The sequence below is a fragment of the Chelonoidis abingdonii genome, chromosome 6, assembly GCF_003597395.2.
Source record: "Chelonoidis abingdonii isolate Lonesome George chromosome 6, CheloAbing_2.0, whole genome shotgun sequence".
NCBI classification, from domain to species: domain Eukaryota; kingdom Metazoa; phylum Chordata; order Testudines; family Testudinidae; genus Chelonoidis; species Chelonoidis abingdonii.
Genome location: NC_133774.1, coordinates 132,445,126 through 132,469,044, shown reverse-complemented (window position 1 = coordinate 132,469,044; position 23,919 = coordinate 132,445,126). Strand labels below are relative to the sequence as shown.

The following is a 23,919-nucleotide window of genomic DNA, read 5'->3' as shown; positions in this document are numbered from 1 at the left end:
TAATACCGTGCTGCGCCCTGGAAGAGGATAGCAGCAGGTCTGGCTCCTAGGTCGGGGGACCACAGGACTCCACACACTGCCCCGCCTTGAGCACTGGCTCCGCATTCCCATTGGCTGGTTCCTGGCGAATGGGAGCTGGGGGGGGCAGTGCCTGTTTCTGAGTGCCATGCACCCCTATCCCGAGCCTGCATCCCCAAGCCCAGACCCCCTCCTGCACCCCTGCCCCAGCCCAGAGCCCTCTTCCACACCCTGAACCCGATTCTTAGCCCCCCCAAGCCCAGAACCCTGACCCCATTCTGCACCCCCATCCCATGCCCTAGCCCACAGCCCTCTCCCCTCCCTGAACCCCTCATTCCTGGCCCCACCCCATGGCCCTCACCCTGAACCCCAACCCTCTGCCCCAGCCCCGAGCCCCTCCTACACTCCGAACCCCTCATCCCCAGCTCTGTTGGATTGTGGGGCATCAACAATTTTCTTCAGCTGGGCCCTGGAAAAAAAGTTTGAAAACCATTGCCTTAGAGCAGGGGTAGGCAACCTATGGCACACGTGCTGAAGCGGCAGACGAGCTGATTTTCAGTGGCACTCACACTTTCACACTGCCCAGGTCCTGGCCACTAGTCTGGGGGGTTCTGCATTTTAATTTAATTTTAAATGAAGCTTCTTAAACATTTTAAAAACCTTCTTTACTTTACATACAACAGTTTAGTATTATAGACTTATAGAAAGAGATCTTCTGAAAACATTAAAATGTATTACTGGCACGCGAAACCTTAAATTAGAGTGAATAAATGAAGACTTGGCACTCCGCTTCTGAAAGGTTGCCGACCCCTGCCTTAGAGGGAACTATCAGTGGACCACTTGAATGGATCTCACAGACCACAGTTTGAAAACCTCTGGGCTACGGCTTTGCAGAATACATTGCCTTAGTCAACGTCTACCTTGTATACAACTGACTCATGAATTCTTTATCTACTATACACAGGGTACAACTGTGACATTCCCCTCTGGTGTTGTCTGGACCGGTGGTCTGCTAGGTCTCTCCAATCCTTGACTCTGGGAGCCAGACTTATTTTGCTCTGTTGTGAGAACCCCCACCCCTGGGCTGTTCACGCACAGCCTCTAGCATGTAAGCTGCTCCCAGCTACTTGCAAGTGAATGACACTAGCCAATATCGCCGGACCCAGATGCAACCCTAGGAACCTCCGTCTTGCAGTGTCCGGTTATGCCTGCTGGACACTGAAAGCTTGTATGTTTGTCAGTTTAACAATGAAATTGATATGTACCAGGCTTGTTATACCAAGGGAAGCCTCTGACATGCTTCAAACCGAACACACTGCTTCAGGTAGAACAAACAAACGTATTAACTATAAAGGTAGATTTTAAGTGATTATAAGTCAAAACATAAGTCAGATTTGTTCAAATGAAATAAAAGCAAAATGCATTCTAAGCTGATCTTAACACTCTCAATGTCCTTACAAACTTAGATGCAAAAGTAACAGGCTGGCTGGTTACTTTTCAGTCAGGCTCTCCCCTCTGATCAGCGTTTCAGTCGCTTCGTGGTGGTGTCTGTAGATGTAGGCGGAAGAGAGTGAGCATGGCAAACCTCTCTCCCTTTTATCATGTTCTTTCTTCCCTCTTGGCTTTGCCCCCCTCCTCAGAGTCAGGTGAGCCTTACCTCATCACAGTCCCAAACTGCCCAAAGGAAGGGGGTGACTCCCTCAATGGTCTAACAGATTATTTTGTTGCTGCCTAAGCCAGTGTTCATGTTCCTGTGAGGCTGGGCTGGGTTTGTCCCATCCGTGCCCTGATGAGGTGTAAACTGCCTCTCTCTTCTTGGAGAGTATTTGCATGGGCTTGCTTTAAGCCATGAGGACACATTTTCAGTCTCATAACTATATACATGAAATTATAACCTATAACATTACTGTGATAATTACTATAACCAGGACCGGCGCTAGGGTTTCTCGCGCCCTAGGCGCACGGCCATTTCGCCACCCCCCGTGCTGATCCTGCGGCTCCGGTGGAGCTGCCGCGGTCATTCCTGTGGATGGTCTGTTGGTCCGTGACTCTGGTGGAGCTGCTGCAGGCATGCCTGCAGGAGGTCCACCGGAGCCGCACGAGCAGCCGACCGTCCGCAGGCATGACTGCGGCAGCTCCACAGGAGCCGTGGACCAACGGACCCTCCGCAGATATGCCTGTGGCAGGTCAACCGGAGCCGCCTGCCACCCCTCCCCCGGCAAAATGCCACCCCCCGAATAATCCTGGGGCCCTAGGCGATTGCCTAGGCTGCCTAAATGGTAGCGCCGGCCCTGACTATAACATCACTATAACAGCCATGCCCATGCATCATGAGCCTTCTGAAGACATCCCACGTAACAAACTTTGCATTGGATACCACACAATCATTTTATAAAGATGAAGATGGAGGTGTAGGGTGTTCCCCTCGAGGTACAGAGCATCACAACAAAATAGTAGAAAATGCTAAATGGGTTCAAGGCTGTAGGGGGAAAATTACGTATTGTATTTTTGAGCTGTAAGAGCAGTGTCATAGATTAACAGAATGGGGGGGATTTACAATTTTTTAAAATCTCTATTTAAAATTCCTTGGGTCAGGGGTATTAATGTGGCCCTGTCCAAACTGATGATAGCTCCTTTTGAGCTACTCAGTGCTTGTCATCTTCAGCTTACTGAATGAATGAACCTCAGGCCTTAGTGACCGATCCATTAATATATCAATTCTCCTTCTGCTCCTATTATCCACTAGTCACCCCCCCCCGCCAAGGAATTCCTCTGTCTCTGCTCCCCATCACATTTCATCTACTCAGCCGACTTCCTGGCACATTTCAGTGCTTCTGTCCCTCCACCTCCAAACCAAGCTCCTTTTCCCCCAGAGCCTCTACAGGATGCTGGCTTATTCAGCTTCTCCCTATCCACATGGCTTAGGGTATGTCTACACTGCCCATGTTACAGTGCGGCCACAGCCGTGCTGTGATGTGGGCAGTGTAGACACGCTTTATTGCTGGGTAAGAGCTCTCCCGGTGATACCCCTCCACCCCCAAAGGAGCGGTGGTAGCTTTATCAAACTAGGAGGCAGGAAGCAGCCCCAAGAGGAAAGGAGCCCTGGCCTTCCTGACGTTTCCCACCTCACCCAGGGGAGCAGCCATTAGCAGCTAGAGGGGACAGAATTGCTGGCCAAAGGCAGGAGAGTGGGACTCAGCAAATAGGTGACCAGATGTCCCAGTTTTATAGGATAAACGGACACAAATCAGATATTAGGAATGGAAATATACAAAAACCTGTAGGAGAGCACTTCAACCTCCTTGGCCACACTATAGCAGACCTTAAGGTGGCCATCCTGCAGCAAAAAAACTTCAGGACCAGACTTCAAAGAGAAACTGCTGAGATTCAGTTCATCTGCAAATTTGACGCCATCAGCTCAGGATTAAACAAAGACTGTGAATGGCTTGCCAACTACAAAACCAGTTTCTTCTCCCTTGGTTTTCAGACCTCAACTGCTAGAAGAGGGCCTCATCCTCCCTGATTGAACTAACCTCGTTATCTCTAGCTTGCTTGCCTATATATACCTGCCCCTGGAAATTACCACTACATGCATCCGATGAAGTGGGTATTCACCCACGAAAGCTCATACTCCAATATGTCTGTTAGTCTACGAGGTGCCATAGGACTCTTCGCTGCTTTTACAGTTTTGTAGGGACAGTCCCAATTTTTGGGTCTTTTGCTTATATAGGCTCATATTAGCCCCCACCATGTCCTGATTTTTCACACTTGTGGTCTGGTCACCCTATCAGCAAATGAGTCAGGCTCGGGGCCTCAAGCTGGAACGCGTGCAGGGAAGTACCACCGAGCTCCTGCCCAGAAATGCGAGCGAAGGGGGCGGAGCAAGGGCAAAGAACAGGGAGGGGGCGGGGCGATTGGGGCCCCGCGCCGCGCTCGGAGTCTCTGCGCCTATTGGTGGGCTGATCGGCGAGCCTCCACCCACGCGTAGGAGAACGGCGAATAGAGGAGAGCGATATGCTGTATCGCGAGACTTGAACTGAAGCTGGCAGCGCCATCTTGAAGTCGGGAGAGGCCGTGTCCCGTTCCTGCTCCTAGGGGCTAATAGAAAAGGGGATGGGGGCCGCGCAGTGACTGAGATAGCTGGGTCCTTGCGCTCCTCTTCGGTGGGTGCCGGAGCGGAGCAGGCGGCCGCCGCCGGGGGAGAATGGTGCAGTCCTGCTCCGCCTACCGCTGCCGGAACCGATACGACAAAGAGAAGCCTATCTCCTTCCACAAGTGAGGACGGGGCGGGAGCGCGCCTGCGCGGGGCGGGAGCGCGCCACGGCCGGGGGAGGAGCCATGCCCAGGGTGCGCGCGCTGGGGGCGCGGGGAGCAACTGTCAGTGGCGAGAAGCCCAGGGCGCTAGCGCCCAGGCTGTTGGGGCGCGCGCTGACCCAGGGGGAGGCCTCTCGCGGGGGGAGGGGTTTCTGAGGTGGGGCCGCGCTGTGCCCGGCGCTGTACAGCCAGCTGGTGAGAGTCTGCCCCATCCCTCCTGGGGAATGGGACGAACCTGCCCTGGCACCCTGGGACACGTGCCTGTTCAGTGCCCGAAGCAGGCAGCACCGTTGTCTGGCGGGGCACGGCCCTAGCCTGCAGGGGGATATAAACACTGGGCAAATGAGGGTCTGCGCCAGCCCACATATCACCGGGTATGGCTCCAAGCACATGCGCCGCTTGGTTTGAGCGTCGTAGGAGAGCTCGCAAGGGAGCCTGAGGTTTCTTCACACTTTGCAGGTGTCCTGTGAATATGCTTGTTTGAGGCCTTGCGCTCTGTATGGAAATTCTCATTGCCACTTGTTCTTTGGGTGGCTTGGCTTTTTCAGTTCCCCTGAAAAATGCGAAAACCTGCCCCTGGGCTCTGGCCTGTCAGCTGATCCATGAAGGTGACCCCTTGTGCCTCTCCATTGCGCCCCTATGCCCAGCAAGGCTGTGTTTATCAGCTTGCAAAATCAGGCTGTAAGCAGTGGTGCTGAACGTAGCAGTATCGGGGGCTTTTTGTTCCTTGTTTATACAGCAGCTAACACTGGGGGTCCTGGTCCATGACTAGTGTTTCTAGATGCTACACCAATACCTTGTCTTAAGTATCTTATGCATGTCTACAGTGTTATTGCTTTTTTTAGAAAACCTTTTGAAATGGAGCTGAAGGTCCATTTCATTTGCAGGTTTCCTCTCACGAGACCTGATCTCTGCAAAAAATGGGAAGCTGCTGTTAAAAGGAAAAACTTCAAACCAACAAAGTATAGCAGCATTTGTTCAGAACACTTTACTCCAGATTGCTTTAAAAGAGAGTGCAACAACAAGCTACTGAAAGAAAATGCCGTGCCCACAATATTTTGTTACACTGAACCCAGTGAGAAGGTAAAGGTAAACAAGAAAACTCTTTCTTGTAATACATACTTTAATTTATGTATACATAGTCAAATACTGCAGTATAAGTATATATTTTTTTAAAATGCAAAGAAGGGAGAGAAGCAGTGTTAAGGAGATATGGATTTAAGTCTGATAGTCTATTTCTGCGCATGTGCAGAGAGCAGGAGAACTTAGAAGGGTCCTGAGACATGTAGAAGAGAGATATGGTAACAACTAGAAATGCTCTGCTGTTTTTGTGAAGCTATATGGAAAGGTTCCATTAAGAGCAAGCGATCTTGTGGTTCCACACAATCACCACCTGAGAGCTGAGCCAGCTGGCACTTGGGAAAGTGTTATAAATATGTGAACTGGAGTCATCAGCTGATCGATGCAGGGCCAAAGAGATGGTTCTGACATGAAGGCTGTGTTCCAAGACTTGTCTCACTTTGGATACAGGCATGTGTTCCCTATCTTGCTGGAAATCAATGAGTCAAGGTGGGTGAGGTAATATCTTATATTGGACCAACAGTTGGTGAGAGAAACAAGTTTTCAAGGTGGAACAGGTAGTTTAGCATAAGTAGTTAACCTATATTTCAAGAGACCATTTAAGGTGAAGTAGCCTGTCTCCAGTGCTCTAAATGTCCCAGTAACAACTATGTGAGTGAAATGAGACAATCACTACACGCTTGAATGAACCCACACAGAAAACTGATAAATGACAAAAACACCATATCACCTGTAACACTTTTCACAAAGCGATCACTTTATATCTGACCTCTCAGTCCTCATCCTCAATGGTCCCTTGAAAATACACCTCTATCCTGATATAACGTGACCCGATATAACGCAGTAAAGCAGTGCTCCGGGCGGGGCTGCGCACTCTGGCAAGTTCGATATAATGTGGTTTCACCTATAATGCGGTAAGATCTTTTGGCTCCCGAGGACAGCGTTATATCGGGGTACAGGTGTATGTGTTAATACTTATGCTAAACGATCCGTTCCACCTTGTATTTAGCTGTGACAGGGACTGAGTACATTTCCCAGACCTGAAGAAGAGCTCCGTGTAATCTGAAAAGCTAGTCTCTTTCATCAATTGAAGTAGCTCCAATAAAAGATACTACCTCACTCACCTTGTCTCTCTAATATCCTGGGACCAGTGCGGCTACAACAACACTACATAGATACCAATTAAGCAGTCAGCTATTAGCTCAGGGACTGGAATTAGCTGCTGACTGCAAAAATCTTTGCTGTTTTTGCTTAGGAGATTCTCATGTGTTTTGGAGGGAACTGAGAGAGGCTGCCCTTCTCACGCTCTGGAGAATCCAAGTGACACAGGCATATTTTGAAGCCATATTAAAAAATGAGAAGATGTGAAGGCAGTGTGTATATGTGTTAAAGTGTATAAGAGTGTGTGTTCTGTTGCAGACTTACACTGAAATGTGTGTAAAGAAACCAAGGTGTGGGGGAGATAACTCTCAATAGGTATCCTTTTTGGATGACAGATCTGAAGTACTGTCCCACATCAATGCATCAATAGAATTTTAGAACAAATTGATAAATTAAACTGTAATACGTCACCAGGACCAAATGGCATTCACCCAAAAGTTCTGACGGAATTCAAATACAAAATTGCAGAACTACTAACTATAGTATGTAACTGATTGTTGAAACAAGCCTCTGTACCAGATAACCGGAGGATAGCTAATATAACACCAATTTTTAAAACACACTCCAGAGACAATCCTGGCAATTACAGGCTGGTGAGCCTAACTTCAGTAACAGGCAGATTGGTAGAAAATATAGTAAAGAACAGAATTATCAGGTGCATAGATAAACATGTTTTGATGGGGAACAGTCAATATGGCTTTTGTAAAGGGAAGTTATGCTTCACCAATCTATTAGAATTGTTTGAGGGTGATCCAGGTGATGTAAAGTACTTGGATTTTCAGAAAGTCTTTGACGAGGTCCCTCATGAAAGGCTCTTAAGGAAACAAAATAGTCCTGGAATAACAAGACTCTTATGGATCAATAACTGGTTAAAAGATAAGAAATAAAGGGTAGGGATAAATGGTCCATTTTCACAATGGAGAGAGGTTCTGTCAAGGAGCTGTCCTGTTCAACATATTCATTAATGATCTGGAAAATGGAGTGAACAGTGAAATGGCAGCAATTGCTACATATTTATTCAAAATAGCTAAGTCCAAAGCTGACTGCAGAGTTACAAAGGGATCTCACAAAACTGAACAACAAACTGGCAGATGAAATTCAACACTGATAAGTGCAAAGTAATGCACACTAGAAAAATAATTCCATCTACGCATATATAATAAAATATCTAATTGAGCTGTTAGCACTGGAGAAAGAGATTTTGGAATCGCCTTGGATAGGTCTCTGAAAACTTCAGCTCAACGTGCAGCAGCAGTCAAAAAGGGTAACAGTATTTTAGTAACTATTTGGAAGGGGATAGAAAATAAGACAGAAAATATGATGCCACTATATAAATCCCTGGTGTATCTGCACCTTGAATTCTGTGTCCAGTTTTGGTGTCCCCATCTCAAAAAGGATATAATGGAATGAAAAAGGTTCAGAGAAGGGCAACAAAAATGATCAAGGGTATGGAACAGCTTACATACAAGGGTATGGAACAGCTTACATACTAAAAAGATTAAGGCTATTCAGTTTAGAAAAGAGATGACTAAGGGGTGATGTGACAGAGGTCTGTATAATCATGAATGGCATGGAAAAATGAATAGAGAGGTTTTATTTACCCTTTCCCACAATACAAAACCTGGGGGTTACTTGATTAAATTAGTAGGTAGCAGGGTTAATACAAACGAGGGAATACTTTTTCCGCACAACACATAATTAACCTGTGGAACTCATCGCCATGGGATGTTGTGATGGCCAAAAGTATAACTGGGTTAAAAAAGAACTAGCCAAGATGGCTGGGGATGCAACCCCATGCTTAACCCTCAGATTGCCAGAAGCTGGGAGGAAAAGACAGAGATGGATCCCTCCAACTGTTCTGTACACTCCCTCAGAAGCTCTGGTACTGGCCGGGTCAGGAGGCAGGAAGAGAGAGCGCAGGGCTGGGGCGACAGGGGGTGTGGGTGGGGTGGGGGGCAGAGCCCAGCGCTGGGGTGGCAGTGGGGAAGAACCCAGGGGTAGGGCAGCAGGAGGGTGCAGGGGGGGCCAAACATTTTTTTTGCTTGGGGCAGCAAAAACCCTAGATCCAGCCCTGATTCCTACATTCAGGGTTTTTGATCCCATAACTCTGAGGTTGAAGGCTTCTGTCTTTTCAGAAAAGAGTGTTACACACCCTGGCCTGTGCTTAGCAGAGAGGCAAAATGAAGTGCAAGCAAAAGTGGAGTGTAATGGAAGTATACATAATATTACCTCTGCATTTCCTACTCCCCACCCCTCACACACCTTGTCTGTTACATTCACAGTGTTATTGTCTCCAAACATCAAATGTAGCTCCTCCTGGCAGAGCAGGTGTGTTTTTCTTCATTGCACCGCCCAGTTACATACCCAGGCTCTAACCTTGGGACTAGAGTGGGTTAATCTTCCCTTTGGCACACTGAATGCACGGAACAGGAGTGATTTGGAGGATCCTAGCTTCTGTAAGGGAGATAAAACATGCACTAATAAGTCTCTTTTCTCTCACCCCTTTGAGAAGGGAACAGAGAGGATGGTGAGAATAGCAGAAGAACAGCAAAAAAAGCTCAAAGAGAGAGATGGGGGCATGACAGAGGGCAAAAAGATGGGGAGGGAGGCACACAGGAAGAGTAGCACGCAGGAGAGTAGGCAAATCAAGAAAATAGCCTGGTAATAAAGAGGGAATGTAAGTGGAAAATGGAAGGCAGCTAGTAAGAAAGAAAGACAGACACAGTGCGTGCAAAAAAAGATGAGTAACTTTCAGGTAAATACAATTTATTTATACTTTCTTCTCTGATTGTGTTTCCTGATAGAAAAGATTAGTATGGTGGGAGCCAAATTAGACACAAGAGAAAAGGTGAGATGCAGAATATTCTAACCAAGTTGCTGCCCATGCCACGGGACAAATATATATCAGGATCAGTGGCAGTTCAGGTTCCTGCATCTGGCCACTGTGCCTCAACCCATGTGGATGGACCATTTCTAGGGAGCAGAGTGTAATTCTCTATCTGCTCATTCGTTCCTTACGCCCTCTTTTTGTACCGTTAGTAAGGATGCCTGTTAGTGTCAGTTGTGTTGGTGGATTTGGTGATGTGCACAGCTGTTCACTCGGAGCTGTTGTGATATTACCAGCTCATTTGCAGAGGTTTTTAAATGACCATAAATAGTGGTAACTGTTACTCTCAGAGCAGGGTTCAGATTGATGATCTTGATGTAAAAGGCTGTATAATATTGTTTATTTTAATACCTGTTGCCATTTTTCCTGGTAGGATCTTTGGGACAAAAACTTCATTGGGTATAAGAAATGCTTTGAATTCGCCCATAATATGTCAGTGAGGATTACCAAGGGAGCAGGCCATGTATACTGGGAGGGAGATCTTTTATGAAAGATGCCACGTGCCATCAGCCAAAAAGGGGAGACTAGAACTGGAGGATACCAATTTCTGCAAGTCTAGTTGTCTGGCAATTGTCAGACTGTCCCAAGTGCTCTAAGGAGGGTGAATTGCTCACTGAGAGACATGCTTTTCCCTTCCTCTTTCCCTTACAATCTTCCCCCAGGAAGAGGGCTCTGAGAATTACGGTTAACTAGTACAAGTTTGACTTGATCAAAATGATTGACATCTTCATGTGTGAGGCTAAAAGATGCATTGTGACAAAAACATAGGTTTATTTTATCTGTGGCACACAATTGGGATTGTCAGATTGAGGTTGTGCTAATGTATACTGATTGATTATACATGGGCACCTACAAGAAACTTTAAATCAACACCAGAAGCAAAACTGACTTTTCAGTTACACTCTGCTTAGTATCATAGTCTATCTGGAGCAGTTTCTAGGCAGTAGATTAAAAACAGATACTAAATTACTTGGCTCGGATGTCTTGGATAGTGTTGTATTTCCATGCTCTTCTACACCTATATATTAGATCTAGCTTGATTGCTTAGGGCTGTGAAAAATTTTGGACCCTGTTAGGTAAATATGATCCTCACTGTAGACAGAGCTAGGCTGACAGAAGGATTCTTTGTGGCTATTACTTCTTGGAGGGGTGGATTATCTACATTGATGGCAAAACCTGTTCTGTCAATGTAGGAAGCTTCTATACTGCTTATATAGTATAAACATACTTCTAGAACCTTGTGCTCTGAGGATTTGGCAACAGGTTATGTAATCTGCAAGTATCTGAGAGGGAGGGATAGCTCAATGGTTTGAGCATTGGCTTGCTAAACCCAAGGTTGTGAGTTCAATCCTGGAGGGGGCCATTTAGGGATCTGGGGAAAAAATCTGTCTGGGGATTGTCCTGCTTTGAGTAGAGGATTGGACTAGATGACCTCCTGAGGTCCCTTCCAACCTTGATGTTCTGTCTCTGACACTGTTAATGCCATTAAATGCATTGAGACCATCAAAGCAGATAGTTACAAAATTGACTTCTAGCTCAATGCATCTTTCATCAAGAAGTTCTTAGCTGTTTTTGCTAGATACTGGATATCCTTCCTGTTGTGTTTCAAGAGCACTGTTTCATATGAGTCCAAACAGATGCAATTCTGAATGCTTTCTATATCTTTGGGGCAGAAAGGATTTAAGTCTTCCCTCTGTTCGTTACCTGTTTTGAGGGGACTTGGGCTAGATAAGTACACTAAGTGTATCTAGATTAAAGTGAATGAATGTGTTCTTGCAGCTGATAACCCTTCAACCATGTGGTAGAGTTAAAGACTGGACAGTTTATAATTTTATAAGTGTTTTGACAAAGTCTTCAGAAGTGACTAGAGATTTTGGTTGCCTCAATTTCTAGGTGTCCAGCTTGAGACTTTTAAGAAGGTGGGTACTCAGCATTTCTGAAAGCTTTTAGGGTGGCTCAAACGGAGCATTGAAAACTGAGGTTCCCCCAAATCCCAATCACTTTTGAAAATGTAGGTCATCAAACTTCATGAACAGAATTAATGCTAAAAAGGGGGGTGCTTATCACCTGCCTTTACTAATTTCAGCAATGCATACTGCATTGTCCGCTGGGTGCTGCAACTGTTGCATAAAGATTACAATGTTGCAATTAGAATGTTGTTCACAAAACAGATTAAAATGTACTTTCTGTTTTGCTGTTTTAGACTGAAGAATTTACAGAGCAACCCGAAGATCTGTCTGCAGCACCACCACCCCCTCCACCACCCCCTCCTCTGCTACCACCTGCCCCACCGCAACCTTCCTTTCCTTTGTCTCAAATAGATGCAAGATTGGTAGATCCAAGTATTGGATTATTAATGCCTCCTCTCCAGACCCCTAATAATCTTGCCGTTTTCTGTGATCACAACTATACCGTAGAGGATACAGTACATCAAAGAAAGAGAATTCAGCAGCTGGAGGAACAAGTTGAAAAACTGCGAAAGAAGCTCAAGACAGCGCAGCAGCGATGCAGACGTCAGGAAAGACAGATTGAAAAACTGCGAGAGATTGTTCAGTTTCAGAAGGAAAAAGACATAGTGGCAGGAAAAGGCTATGTGATTCTACCTAATGACTATTTTGAAATCGTAGAAGTACCTGCATAAAAACATTGACGTTAATTTTAAAGGGGCAGTGCCAAATAGCCTCTTCAGATTAACGCAGAAGTTCAATTTAAAAACGAATGCTTTCTAATTGTGTGTAAAGCCATTCTAAAAATAATAAAGAAGCTATAAAATACTCAATAGAGCACAGTTTGTTTGTTCATTGTCATTGCAGCTTTTAACACTTTTAATTAGACTTGGCAGAATTAGACTTTTTTTAATAATATTGATGGAAAATATCTTTTTTTTTTTTATTTTTAAGAGTTTTTTTTTAATAAGTTTCCACAGGAGTGAACATTTAAACTATGAGGCGGGGTCAGATAATTCTTTAATGAGAGTAGATAAAGCTTTAATTTTTTTGAGTTGCAGTATAACTATTGAAACACAAATAGTCAACGTTACATGTCAAAATATACAAAGTAAATGTCCTTAAGTCACTAATAAATTTTCAAGCAGTAATTTTGATTATTGATGGAAATATTTTTCCATTCATTTATATGAAATTGTCATTTACTGACATTTACCAATGAAAATCTAATCCTTCCATGTCTAGTTTTAATAAATTAGCAAAATGTTTTACAAACACATCTCACAATTAGAATCTGCATTTGGTTTTTAAAATCTGCCATGCTTTTAACAGGGGGAGGATGCAGGTTAAACAAGTATAAAATGTATAACAGAGTTTTGGCCTGGGAGTTGGGTGGGCAAAGAGTATCTCAGCCAAGAGTGAAGACTACTGGGGGACAAGATTTTCAAAAACATTTCGCATCTGTCTCACTTTGCTCCCACTTCCATAGTCTTCAGTGGGAACAGGGGCACTTTTGAAAATCCCACCTGTTTTATTCTGTGCGTATTGTAGGGTGGAATAACTTTCTAACCTCAAACTAATGATCCTCTGCATGTTATATTGTCAGAGCATTGTATAAACATTAATCCAACATCACTTCAGTGAGATAAAGTGCATAGTCAGCCCCATGAAATGCACCCCAAGTATGTACATATCTTCCTTTGGAAAACCTCATGGGAGGAAGGAAATATGTCAAAATATCCGACTCTGAAGCTGTAGCTTTTGGGAGATCTACTCCCCAGAGGAAGCAGGTGTAGTGCTGCATTGGAAGTTCCATCAAACCCATGTTAGGCTATGTTTCTGCTAAGAATGGTCTCAGGAAGGGCAGCATGCTGCTTAGAGTGGCTGTTTCTCAGTACTGCCTCTCATAAGCCACAGTCTCTAATGCTGGGAGCCAGGTGCAGAGGGATGTGAGAGCTTTGTGGAAGGTGGGACTATACCGTGTTATCTCTATTCCCTCGTGTCAGGGCTGGCTGCAGGTTTTTTGGTGCCCCAAGCAAAAAAAAAAAAAAAAAAAGGCTGGAGTGCCACTCCCTTGAAAAGTGCCACCCCAAGCTGGTACCTAGAGCCAGCCCTGCCTCTTGTGGTGGAGGTGGAGGGTGTTTTGCTCCCATATGGTCTAAAACAGAGGGGAGCACAGCACTAGGTGTTATCCCCTTTTTACAAATGGGTAAATCTGAGACAGGTTATGACCAAAACTTTCAAACTCAGGTGCCTAACACCAGGCACCAAATAAATGGCTTGAGTTTTCAAGGGTGCTAAGCACTCACAACTTTCATTGCATCCAGCTGTGACTTCTGAAATCAGTGCAGAATCAGGATTAGGGGTGGGAGGGCCCCTTAGAATGACACATTTAGTACAACAACTTTGAATTCGTATTATGTCTAAGAAGACCTGGAAATCACATCTTTTAGGTTCATCATCTTAGTTTTTAATGAGATGCAACTGGTGCTGACCTTGATTTAGTCACTGCAAGTGAAACACTCATACACAGACACACACACACCCCACCCCACCTCCACGGCTCAAATATATTAGAAAGTAGGAGAGTGATTTCTTGTATCCACATCTATGCAGTGTGAATTCTAACTCAGATTAGAAGTTCTAATTCAAGATGGGTTTTAAAAATACATGTTTCATTTTCTCCTTAGCACTGCTCTTTTGAGCATGGCATTTCAAAATGAGAAATAGTATTTAGAAACAGTTTGATACTCTGGCATCAACCCTTCTGTATCTGCTTTCATTACTGTTTGGTAGTGTTCCTGTATTTAAGTCTCTGAGAGCATTTTTGTTAAACTCAATTTTTTAAGGTCTCAACTTCATATCTTTTCCAGGTGGAAACATAGCAAACAGTTTGGTTTAGCTTTGGAGTACTTCTGTTCTCCCCCTCTCCCTCCCTTGCAAAATTGTTTGTCATTTTAATTGTTTTATAAGGGATGTTTTTGTGGTTTCAGATGCAGGGGAAAAAAGCATTGGAAAATATAAAACAAAAATGTGCAAACCAATACTTGAGTTTTTTTGCTATTACCCATAAGTACTTAAAATAAACTGGGAAATATTTAGGTTAAAAAATAGCTAATACAAAAGCATAGTCAGTTCTAAAGAATTGTTCATATTCACCTACTGATACCATGTTGGGGATGTGGGGTACAGTACATCAGCTTGCTCTTGTTCCTTTTACAAGAATTATTCTGTAGATTCCTGCTTTTCAAGTCCCCAACTCAGCAAAGTACTCAAGCATGTGCCTAACTTTTAAATATGTAAGTACCTTGCTGACTTGGGGCCCAATTGAGTACTGGGATTTTTGGAGCCAGAACGCAGTGACTGCTATTCACTGTGTGCTGCCTCATGCAATATGACCTCCAGTACAGAGGTAGAGAAGGAACTGTGCCCCCAACTGCTTTCATTTCCTCTCCTACCACAGTGGGTAATGAGTTTTCTCATTAGAGAGGTAGCCTGTCATGCTCCTGAAGCATTTTAATTCCCATTGGAAGCTTCTCTTCACTCCCTGCTTTGATTCCTTCCTTACAGCAGATAACGCAGTAGATGATGATCTTTGCCAGCCCGTAACTGTCAATGATGTCAATGGCAAGGCTTTTAGTAAAATCTAACATTCAGAACCCATAGCTTGTTCTGCTAGAGGTGATTCTTGCCCCACTGGAATTTCTTCCACCACCAAGGTACTTGCATGCTGCAGTTGATGCAGTATATGAAGAGGTGGAGGCTGCCCACTGCTGGACCTTGAAGTAAAACCAGACAACATATGGACTAGTTTTCCAAGCATCTTTTCATTAAAAAAGAAAACCTGGGTAAAACAAACTAGGAAAGTTCCTTTAAAGGGGCTTTGAATGGAATGCACATACTGTTCACACGGCCTGCTGGAAATAACAGCCTGTGTGACTTCCTGTTTTTGCTGGCTACAGGTCTCCTGTATGCACGTAGCAGCAGCCACAAACACCTCCTGAAAAAATGTTTGGGTCTGAAAATAGTGTGGGAATGTAGGCTCTGTGAGAAGGCTTTTAATAGTGATGTTTATCTGATTGCTAATGAAACAAGTGATTTCTGCTCAAATCCATGTAGCTTCAATTCAAAACCTTGATGAAGAAAACAATTCAGGGAAGGTACGAGTTGTTAAAATGTGCAAAAATGAGTGAAAATAAAAAGCTGAGAATCTGGACTCGTAGATCACTTCCTAAAGCTTTCTTTTTACAATTGGCTTCACTGCTTTGCTTGTACTGTCACCCCTTTAAACAAAAAAATGTCTTTCTGCTGCCCCCAATTTCCCTTTTGCTAGTATAGGAGGTTCTAGCTCAGTGCAGGATTCCCTGTGTAAATGGCTAATTCCCACTTCATCTTAGAGCTCTGTGAAGTGGTAGGAGTCCATATTGGGGTATGTAGTGGCTTAATAAAGAGGATTTCCTGCCTCAGTTGCAAATACTCTGTGAAGGTGGGGAATGTTGTATTAACTAGGTGGAATATATGGGCTCAAAGAGTCAAAGGTGTTAACATGACCCTGAAACCATCCAGCATTAAAGTGTTTTAAACAAGGTTTGGTATCAGAGACCTTAACCTGCTTAATACCATAGCAAACACGTCATTAGAAATCCTTTAACCTTTTATTAAAGATACAGAAAAGAAGGGAGAACAGTTAAAGCATTCAGATGTAAGGTATTAACGATGGCTTTCATTGTAACAGCACCCCTTTTCCCTTTCAGCTGGAGAGAGTTTTAAGAAGAAAGTTCCAACCTCCCCCCATGGTTTGACAGTCTCTTGTATGGTATTACAGAGGGAAAGAACTGCCTGTCTGGGGGAAGAGAGAATAAGTTAGTTGAGATGGCCTTCCCCTTCTTTCACACCTTCCCCTTCTTTCAGTCAGCCAGTGTCATAGGCGCCGACTTCTACTGTTGGCCTTGGGTGCTCGATCCTGCCCCCACTCCACCCCTGCCCTGCCCCACTCCCTCCTGCCCCTAACCCACCCCTATTCCAACCCCTTCTCCAAAGTCTCCGCCCCCTCCCTGCCTCTATTCCAATCCCTTCCCCAAATCCCTGCCTTGGCCCCACCTCTTCCCCGCCTCCTCCCCTGAGCGTGCTGTGTTCCCATTCCTCCCCCCTCTCTCCCACAGCTTGTTACACCACAAAACAGCTGTTTTGCGGCAGCAAGTGCTGGGAGGAGAAGCAGGGATGTGGCGCACTCAGAGGAGGAGGCGGAGGCAGAGTGAGCTGGGGTGGAGGGGCGGGGAGCTTGGCTGCTGGTGGGTGCAGAGTACCCACCAATTTTTCCCCATGGGTACTCCAGCCCCGGAGCACCAAGGGAGTCAGCACCTATGGCCAGTGTCATGTTGTCTCTGTCCGTTTCCTCCACAAAGTCTTAGTTTTTTAAGAACCCCAAAAGGGAGCGATGGGACTTTTTCCTCTTCAATTAGGCCTAATTTCTGACACACCCATTTTGGTTCACTGATTTCCTGTCTCACACTGTTCTTGTTTAGCAGGCATGATTGTAATAAAGTCCTTGAATTATATCACTAAGTCTTTTTGGTTGGACCAATTCAGTCTTTCTGTCTCTTTTTGTGCCTTTTCTCATCAACATTTATTGTTATAGGTTTTTGTGACATCTTAGGAGCGTTCACTCCTGAACTTTCACAGTTGAGCTTACAATTATGGTAAATTTGTTGGCCCAGTTACCACAACAGGACTTTTTAAAATAAGATAAATGCTAGATCACTGTCCCATTGAATGAAGGGTATCCTCTGGCTTTACTCTTCCTTTTGCTTTCCTGCCCAGTGCTCTCAGTCTGCCTTCTTCTCATGCTGCTGCCACTACCATGGCCCTTTCTGTCATCACAGCAGACTTCATTAAGCCAGGATCCCAGGAAATCATCTGACCTTGCTGGGATTTCATCTGTCTCCGTCCAAAGCCACACAAGTAATGGTGCTTCCCTACTCCAGATGTTTTGGCTTTGAATGCGATTGGTTGCCTCTAAGGCTAAGTGAAACTCTTTTTTAACTGGCGTGGGAGGAGGAAAGTCAGGAAGTTGTGTGGATCTGAGATTTCAGTTTTGTCCAATTTCTAATTCTTATCCAAAGAATTTCAGCATCACACATTTCATTTGCAAGCGAGCTAAAATTTGACATGGTAATTGACATCCTGGTTTGATTCTTTGCTGAGAACTCTTGTAGGGCTTTTCTGCTTCCCTGATGACTTGAACCCTCATCAGATGGCCTTGGTATTAAGGAAGTGATGACTTCACGTTTTGGATCCATGCATATACCAAATAACAGCTGTCAGGTAATTGACATCAGTATATAAAACGATAATACGTAAGAACATTTAATTATTGTCTGTAATTGGTGCTTTTCCCAAGTTATTCCAAATACCTTCTGACAAACTGGATTCATGTACAAAACACAAATCTCTGCATCCAGTATTCTTGTCAGTCAGTTTATACTTGCAGCAGATGATGATGTGTTGGTCCTTAGGTCAGAATTCAGTCTCCACCACATGCTACCTACTGAAGCCATCTTCTATGTAACAAGATATGCGGGGACTTCTCTGCTTATTCAAATAGCCTTTCTAGGCTTAAATGTTGCTTCTGATCTCTTCTCTTTTCCCTTTTGTGCTTAGCCTTGTCCTTTTAAAATACGTTGCCTTTCCTCTGTTTCCCTCACAATTCTGTTCACCCATTGAATTAATAATTTGTCAGGGTTTAAGCTCCCAAATTACTTACCGTTTCCCCCTCCTCAATCTCTCTCTTCTTCTGTACTTAGAAACAAAACTGCACAGTTAATTGCATTTGTTTCAGATATACTGGCTCTGGGAGATGCATGCAGGGACAATACACATGTACTAATTTTCATCTGCTGTATTCTGATGACTATTAATGCTGTATCATTTGTTTTAAAAAGTGCCAGAGGTGGTGAGGGAAAAACTGTGAAACACAGAAACAAAATAAAATGTAGATTTCACCAGAGAATATTATATTTCTTAGACCATACATACATAACCAGACCATGCTGAAGGAATGTACTCTAGGTGAGAAAGTTGTTTATAATTTCAGTATATTTACTCCTACCATATTGGTCTTGTGTTTGTGTAAGAAAACAGAAATATTTTCATTATCTGTGTGACTTATAAATGAGAATACCTTCTGCTGTTTTCACAAATGGAAATACCTATTTAGGGAATGCAGGGTTGTTTATCTTATAACTAAAAAACCTAAGACAGGGTTTTGGGTCTCTGTATCCTACTTGAATCTTGCTGTTTTTATGTATAAAATAATGGGACAGATTTAAGAGCTGGGTCTTGTCAGGTTCTGAGCATTCTCACTTCCCATTGGGAATCAAAGGGTTGTTGAGGGCACTCAGGGTGGAATTTTCAACATAGACTTCCATGGAAGCACAGTTCTGTCAGTGATTAAAACTCCTGTTGACTTCCCCTGGAGCTGAGTTAAGCCAACACCAAGGGTGAAATTGTGATACCATTGAAGTCAATAACAAAACTCCCATTGACTTCAGTGGGGCCAGGATTTCCCCCTGAGGGCTATGGCAAATCCCACCATCAGCAGACCTTATCCAAAGGGAGCTAGATAGATTCATGGAAGATAGGTCCATCAATGGCTATTAGCCAGGATGGGCAGGAATGGTGTCCCTAGCCTCTGTTTGTGAGAAGCTGGGTTTGGGTGACAGGGCATGGATCACTTGTTGATAACCTGTCTGTTCATTCCCTTTGGGGCACTTGCCATTGACCACTGTCAGAGGACAGGATACTGGGCTTGATGGACCTTTGGTCTGACCCAGTATGGCTGTTCTAGTGTTCTCCCAGCACCGCTTGTCAGAGTAGTGCAGAATAAGCCCTTAAGAAGGGAAAGATTAGAGTAATAGCATCGCTTGAAATGAATCTAACCATGCTTATTTTCCTGTAACAAGGGCTTGGAACCACACGTGCTTTCAGCTCCGATTGCCTAAATCATAGTAGCAGATGATGTCATAATAGGAGCTCAGTTTTTAGTACATGCATGTCAGTCTCTGCTGAGTTGTGTCCATAACAGATCTATGGTAAAATAAAACCAAGTTATAATTTTAAATGATTATTTAAATAATCAAATAATGTATAGAATAATATTGATACACAGGTGATCATCCCTCTACCAGGATGATCAGTGCTAAAGGATTTTCTATATTGAATACCCACTTGTTGTTATGGTTTGATTGATTATTTATTAAACTGTGGGGTGAATTTATCTTGTCCCCTGGTGTAACCTTCTTCAGGCCTGTTTGAAATACTGATCTATTTGTTGATTGAAAAATTGTTTTGGATGGGCTGCTTATATTGAAAGTAACTGTAGAGTTCCTGTAGTTACGTTCTTCAGCCCAAGTAAACTAGAAAATAAGAGACGGGTAGTGGCTTTAGAAATTGTTGCCGTGTTCATGGAGGAGTGCTGCAGCAGATTGCCAGAGAGGGTCTGAGGCTATGTCTACACTGCACTTTTGTCAGTAAAACTTCTGTCAGACAGGGGAGCTAGGGCTACTGCCAGTTCTGACACTTTCTTGGCCCCTCTTGTGCTCAGGGAGTACAAAGCACAAGGTTGTCTGGCTCCCTCCACTCTCCTCTTTGAGCTCAAATACGTAAGTGGGGCTGTGACACACGTAAGCATGTGCCTTACCTTAATCACATGAGTAGGCCCATTGAAGTCAATGGGGTTCCTCCCTTGCTAAATTGGGACCTATGTCACTGTCAAATTATGGTAGCTCATGCAGGAAAAATACTAATCATCAAAACATACGAAAGTGTAGTTAGGTTCTGAAGTTTATAGTCACTAGTGCCCATAATGCTGCATGTACCTGAGGCATGCACTGCTAGTTCGGGTATACTCATTGCTTGCCTAAGTAGAAGATAGTTTGTTGGTGAAGTTATTTTTAAGTAGCAGGAGAAGGAAGCCCACATTGACTGCAACATTAGCAAAAGAAACAGAAGGCGGTAGCAGTCAGAAATCAGAACTGTTTGGGGTTAGGCTATGCATGTGGATTTGAGCACAGAAATATTGCTTCTCCAGTTGTGTAGCCACAAGTGCTGTGGTTACTGATACACTCATTGGAGAGCACACTGCACTTGATGAAGAGATTCCTCTGTAGGGGTAAAGCATGTTGCTGAACATGATTCTCTTTCTGTAATCCAAGCAGGTTGCAAGGGGGCATGGAACATGAAAGGAAAAGATATAACAGCAATTGGATTTCTTGTTGCTAAAAGATCATGAAAAAAGTCCTAAATGCCAACAAAACATCCAGTCATGTAATGAGGGATGAGACACCCGAATATGAGCCTTCAGACATCTCCAACAAATATGTTAAGTTTTCACATTACAGACAAGCTGAGCAATATGTTCCATATACAACAGCATATGTTCCAAAAGCAGCTGGGATACAAGGAATTAACACAACTGCCAGGCAGGTGTACTGTGCAAATGCACGTACACAGCTCAGCTATCTTTGAGAAAGTGGATAAAGATGCTCCAAGGCACAGGCTATTGACAGTAAGGAGAGGTGAAGATCGTAAAACTAGCCATTCTGCTCATAAGCAAGAGTTTCTAAGTTATGCCAAGTTTTTCAGTTCCAACGCTGTGTGCCAAAGTGAGACACCATCCCAGCAGTGCAGAATCAGACAAAGAAAAACACAACAGCAACTTCAGAAAGAAAACCAATCTGCAACAATCATTCAGTCCGCCTGGCGAGGTTGTCAGGTCAGAAGGGAGATCAATGGGATGAATAAAGCTGCTGCCAAAATTCAGGCAGTTTTTCGAGGCTACAGGACATGACAGGAATTGCTTCTTGGATTTAACACACATGGCAAGGACGAAGGCCTACAATTAAAAAAGAAAAGGAGAGCAGAAAACAAGAAAAAGCTCTTCCCACTCATTCCAAGGTTTGATCAGCGGTGGGATTGCGACTCCAGGACACTAAGCAACATCACTAAAAATGATAGTTTAAGAAGCCAGCATAAGACTAACAAAAGAGAAGGCACCTTCTTTATCCCCATAGCAATCTTCCCAAAAGTAGAGTCTTCACTCAAGACCAAGAGGAAAGGTTTTGTGTTGCCTAGTGACTTATCTACACTAAATGTCTTTGAAAGCAGGACACAGCAGCACGGGATCTGTCATGCTGCAATTCAAATCCAAGCTGCATGGAGGGGGTATCAAGCCAGAAAGCAGATGAGGGAAATAGAAAGGCAAGCTAAGATAAAGGCAGAGGAGAGCCAGCCCCTTTCTAATGGTTGTAAACACAGTCCTGAGAGCTGTGAGAAACAGTCTATGTCAGGAACAGAAACGTCAGGAGCTGTTGCAGAAATTCAGTCTTCGACTCCTGAGCAAAAAGACCCAGTGCAGGAACCTGAAGAGGACTCCTCTGTAAAGGAGGAACCTAGTAAGGAAAGCAAAGGGACTAATACAGAGGGCAGTGTGCCATCTGTTAGAAATATTAACATATACATTGTTGTGAAGGGTGTGCCAGCTTCCAGAAGACCCCCCATCGCCATACGAGTGTCCAGTCCTAATGCAATAGTGCAGGGATATCACCGAGACATGAGCAGAGGGATGCAGGGGCTCTACACTGTCAAAAATCACCATGATCCAAGGCCTTCTCAAATCATTGTTCAGATATGCATGGTGGAGAAGGAAGATAACCCAAGCACTCCTTCTTAATAATTGTAAAGAGGAAATAAAAGCTGGCACCTAACTCACAGTGTGAGTCTCTTTGAATGTGAAGGGCTGTTTGTTGAGTGACTTCTGGGAAGCTACCATTCCCTTCTGCTAATTTCCTCTACCAGTTGTCCCAACCGGCATCCCAGCTGCTTAACCCTCTTGCTACATCTCCAGACAAATATTTGCTCACTTCATCATAGGAAAGCACCCCTCTCTAGTATCAGAGGGACAGCCGTGTTAGTCTGGATCTGTAAAAAGCAACAAAGAGTCCTGTGGCACCTTATAGACTAACAGACATATTGGAGCATGAAGTTTCGTGGGGCATTCAATCAGATGGGATGCATCTGATTGAATGCCCACTTCATCAGATGCATCCCATGAAAGCTCATGCTTCAATACGTCTGTTAGTCTATAAGGTGCCACAGGACTCTTTGTTACATCCCTCTCTAATTCCTCTGCTCCTTCTCAGACACTGCCAGCTGTCACACCCTCCCATTAACCTCAAGACAAATGTCTGCTCCCTCTTCCTAGCTGCTCCTGTAACCCCAACTAGTGGCTGGCCCACATCAGAGGCTTCTGAATCTATCATTGTTTCTAGCTAATTAACTATGTGCTTTAGCTTAAGTGAGAGCATCTCATGCGTTTAGCTTCAGCTTCCAAGGTCTGTGGGCTCAAGCCCCATTGTTAGCCCAAGTGGAGTCAGTTACACTGCCTTCTAGACAGTTATCTCATTGATGTTATTACAATAATACCTATAGGTCCCAACAGACTGGAGCCCTAAAAAGGCACAGAAAGATTAAATGATTTGATCAAGGTCACTCAGTCTGTAGCAGAGCCGAGGAGTGAAACCAGGTCACCTGAGTCCCAGGCCCACCTTTTTCTAAAGATATGCACTTTAAAATTTAAACCAGATAGATTTGGGGGGGTAAAACTCTTTAATAAACAAACAGGGAATCATAGAATTGTAGGACTGGAAGGGACCTCGAGAGGTCATCTAGTCCAGTGCCCTGTACTGAGGGCAAGACTAAGTATTACCTAGAGCAGCATTTCTCAAACTGGGGTCCGCGGACACCTGGGGGTCTGTGAGGGTACTCCAGGGGGTCCACTGGACCCGCTGATCAACTCCTGCTGCTCCCTCCCAGTGCCTCCTGCACACTAGGCAACAGCTATTCAGGAGGTGCTGGGAAGGAGTGGGAGGAGTTGATTGGGGGGCTGGTGGACCCTTGGAGTACCCTTGGTTCCCCGACATGCAGGAGGTGCTGGGAGGGAGGAGTAGGGATGGAGTGCACTCAGGGGAGGGGCGGAAAGAGGCAGGGAAGAGGAGGGGCAGGGGTAAAGTGGGGGTAAAAAGGGGTGGGGATGAGGCCTTGGGGGAAGGGTTGGAGGAGGGGTGGGACCTGAGGCTGAGCGGGTGGCTTTGGGGTCTGCAAAAATTTTCAAATCAAAATGGGGTTTCTCAGGTAGCTAAAGTTTGAGACCCACTGATCTAGACCATTGTTATACCAATAAAAACTAGCAAGATCTTAAAGGGGACAAAACATTCGTCACATTTATTGTAAATACCATAATAAAATAAAAGATAACAGCAAACAATGTTGTTTGGTTACTTGTTCCTATTGTTGCAGGGAGAGCAACGATTTGGGGTTCGTTTGCCCGGTGTGCGTATCCCCAAATAACCACACCGGAGTGGAGAAGCTAGTGTTACTTTATTTGAGCTCAAATAAGGTGCACGGAGATGCAACTCTCAAATCATGCACGAATTACTATCCGTTGCCATGTCTTAT

General features: G+C 44.4%; 1 protein-coding gene across 2 annotated transcripts; it reads left to right on the top strand.

Moving 5' to 3' along the window:
- The first annotated feature begins 3,745 nt into the window (after positions 1-3,745).
- THAP1 (THAP domain containing 1) lies at positions 3,746-12,234 on the top strand. 2 transcript variants are annotated; one of them, XM_032780298.2, is made up of 3 exons: positions 3,746-4,293; positions 5,220-5,415; positions 11,664-12,234. In XM_032780298.2, exons 1-3 carry the CDS (start codon positions 4,223-4,225, stop codon positions 12,099-12,101), a joined length of 705 nt encoding a protein of 234 aa, XP_032636189.1. In that variant the 5' UTR covers positions 3,746-4,222; the 3' UTR covers positions 12,102-12,234. The 2 variants fall into 2 exon arrangements, with proteins under 2 accessions (XP_032636189.1, XP_032636188.1); XM_032780297.2 differs by having other exon boundaries at positions 3,748-4,293; positions 5,220-5,421.
- Positions 12,235-23,919: the final 11,685 nt, after the last annotated feature.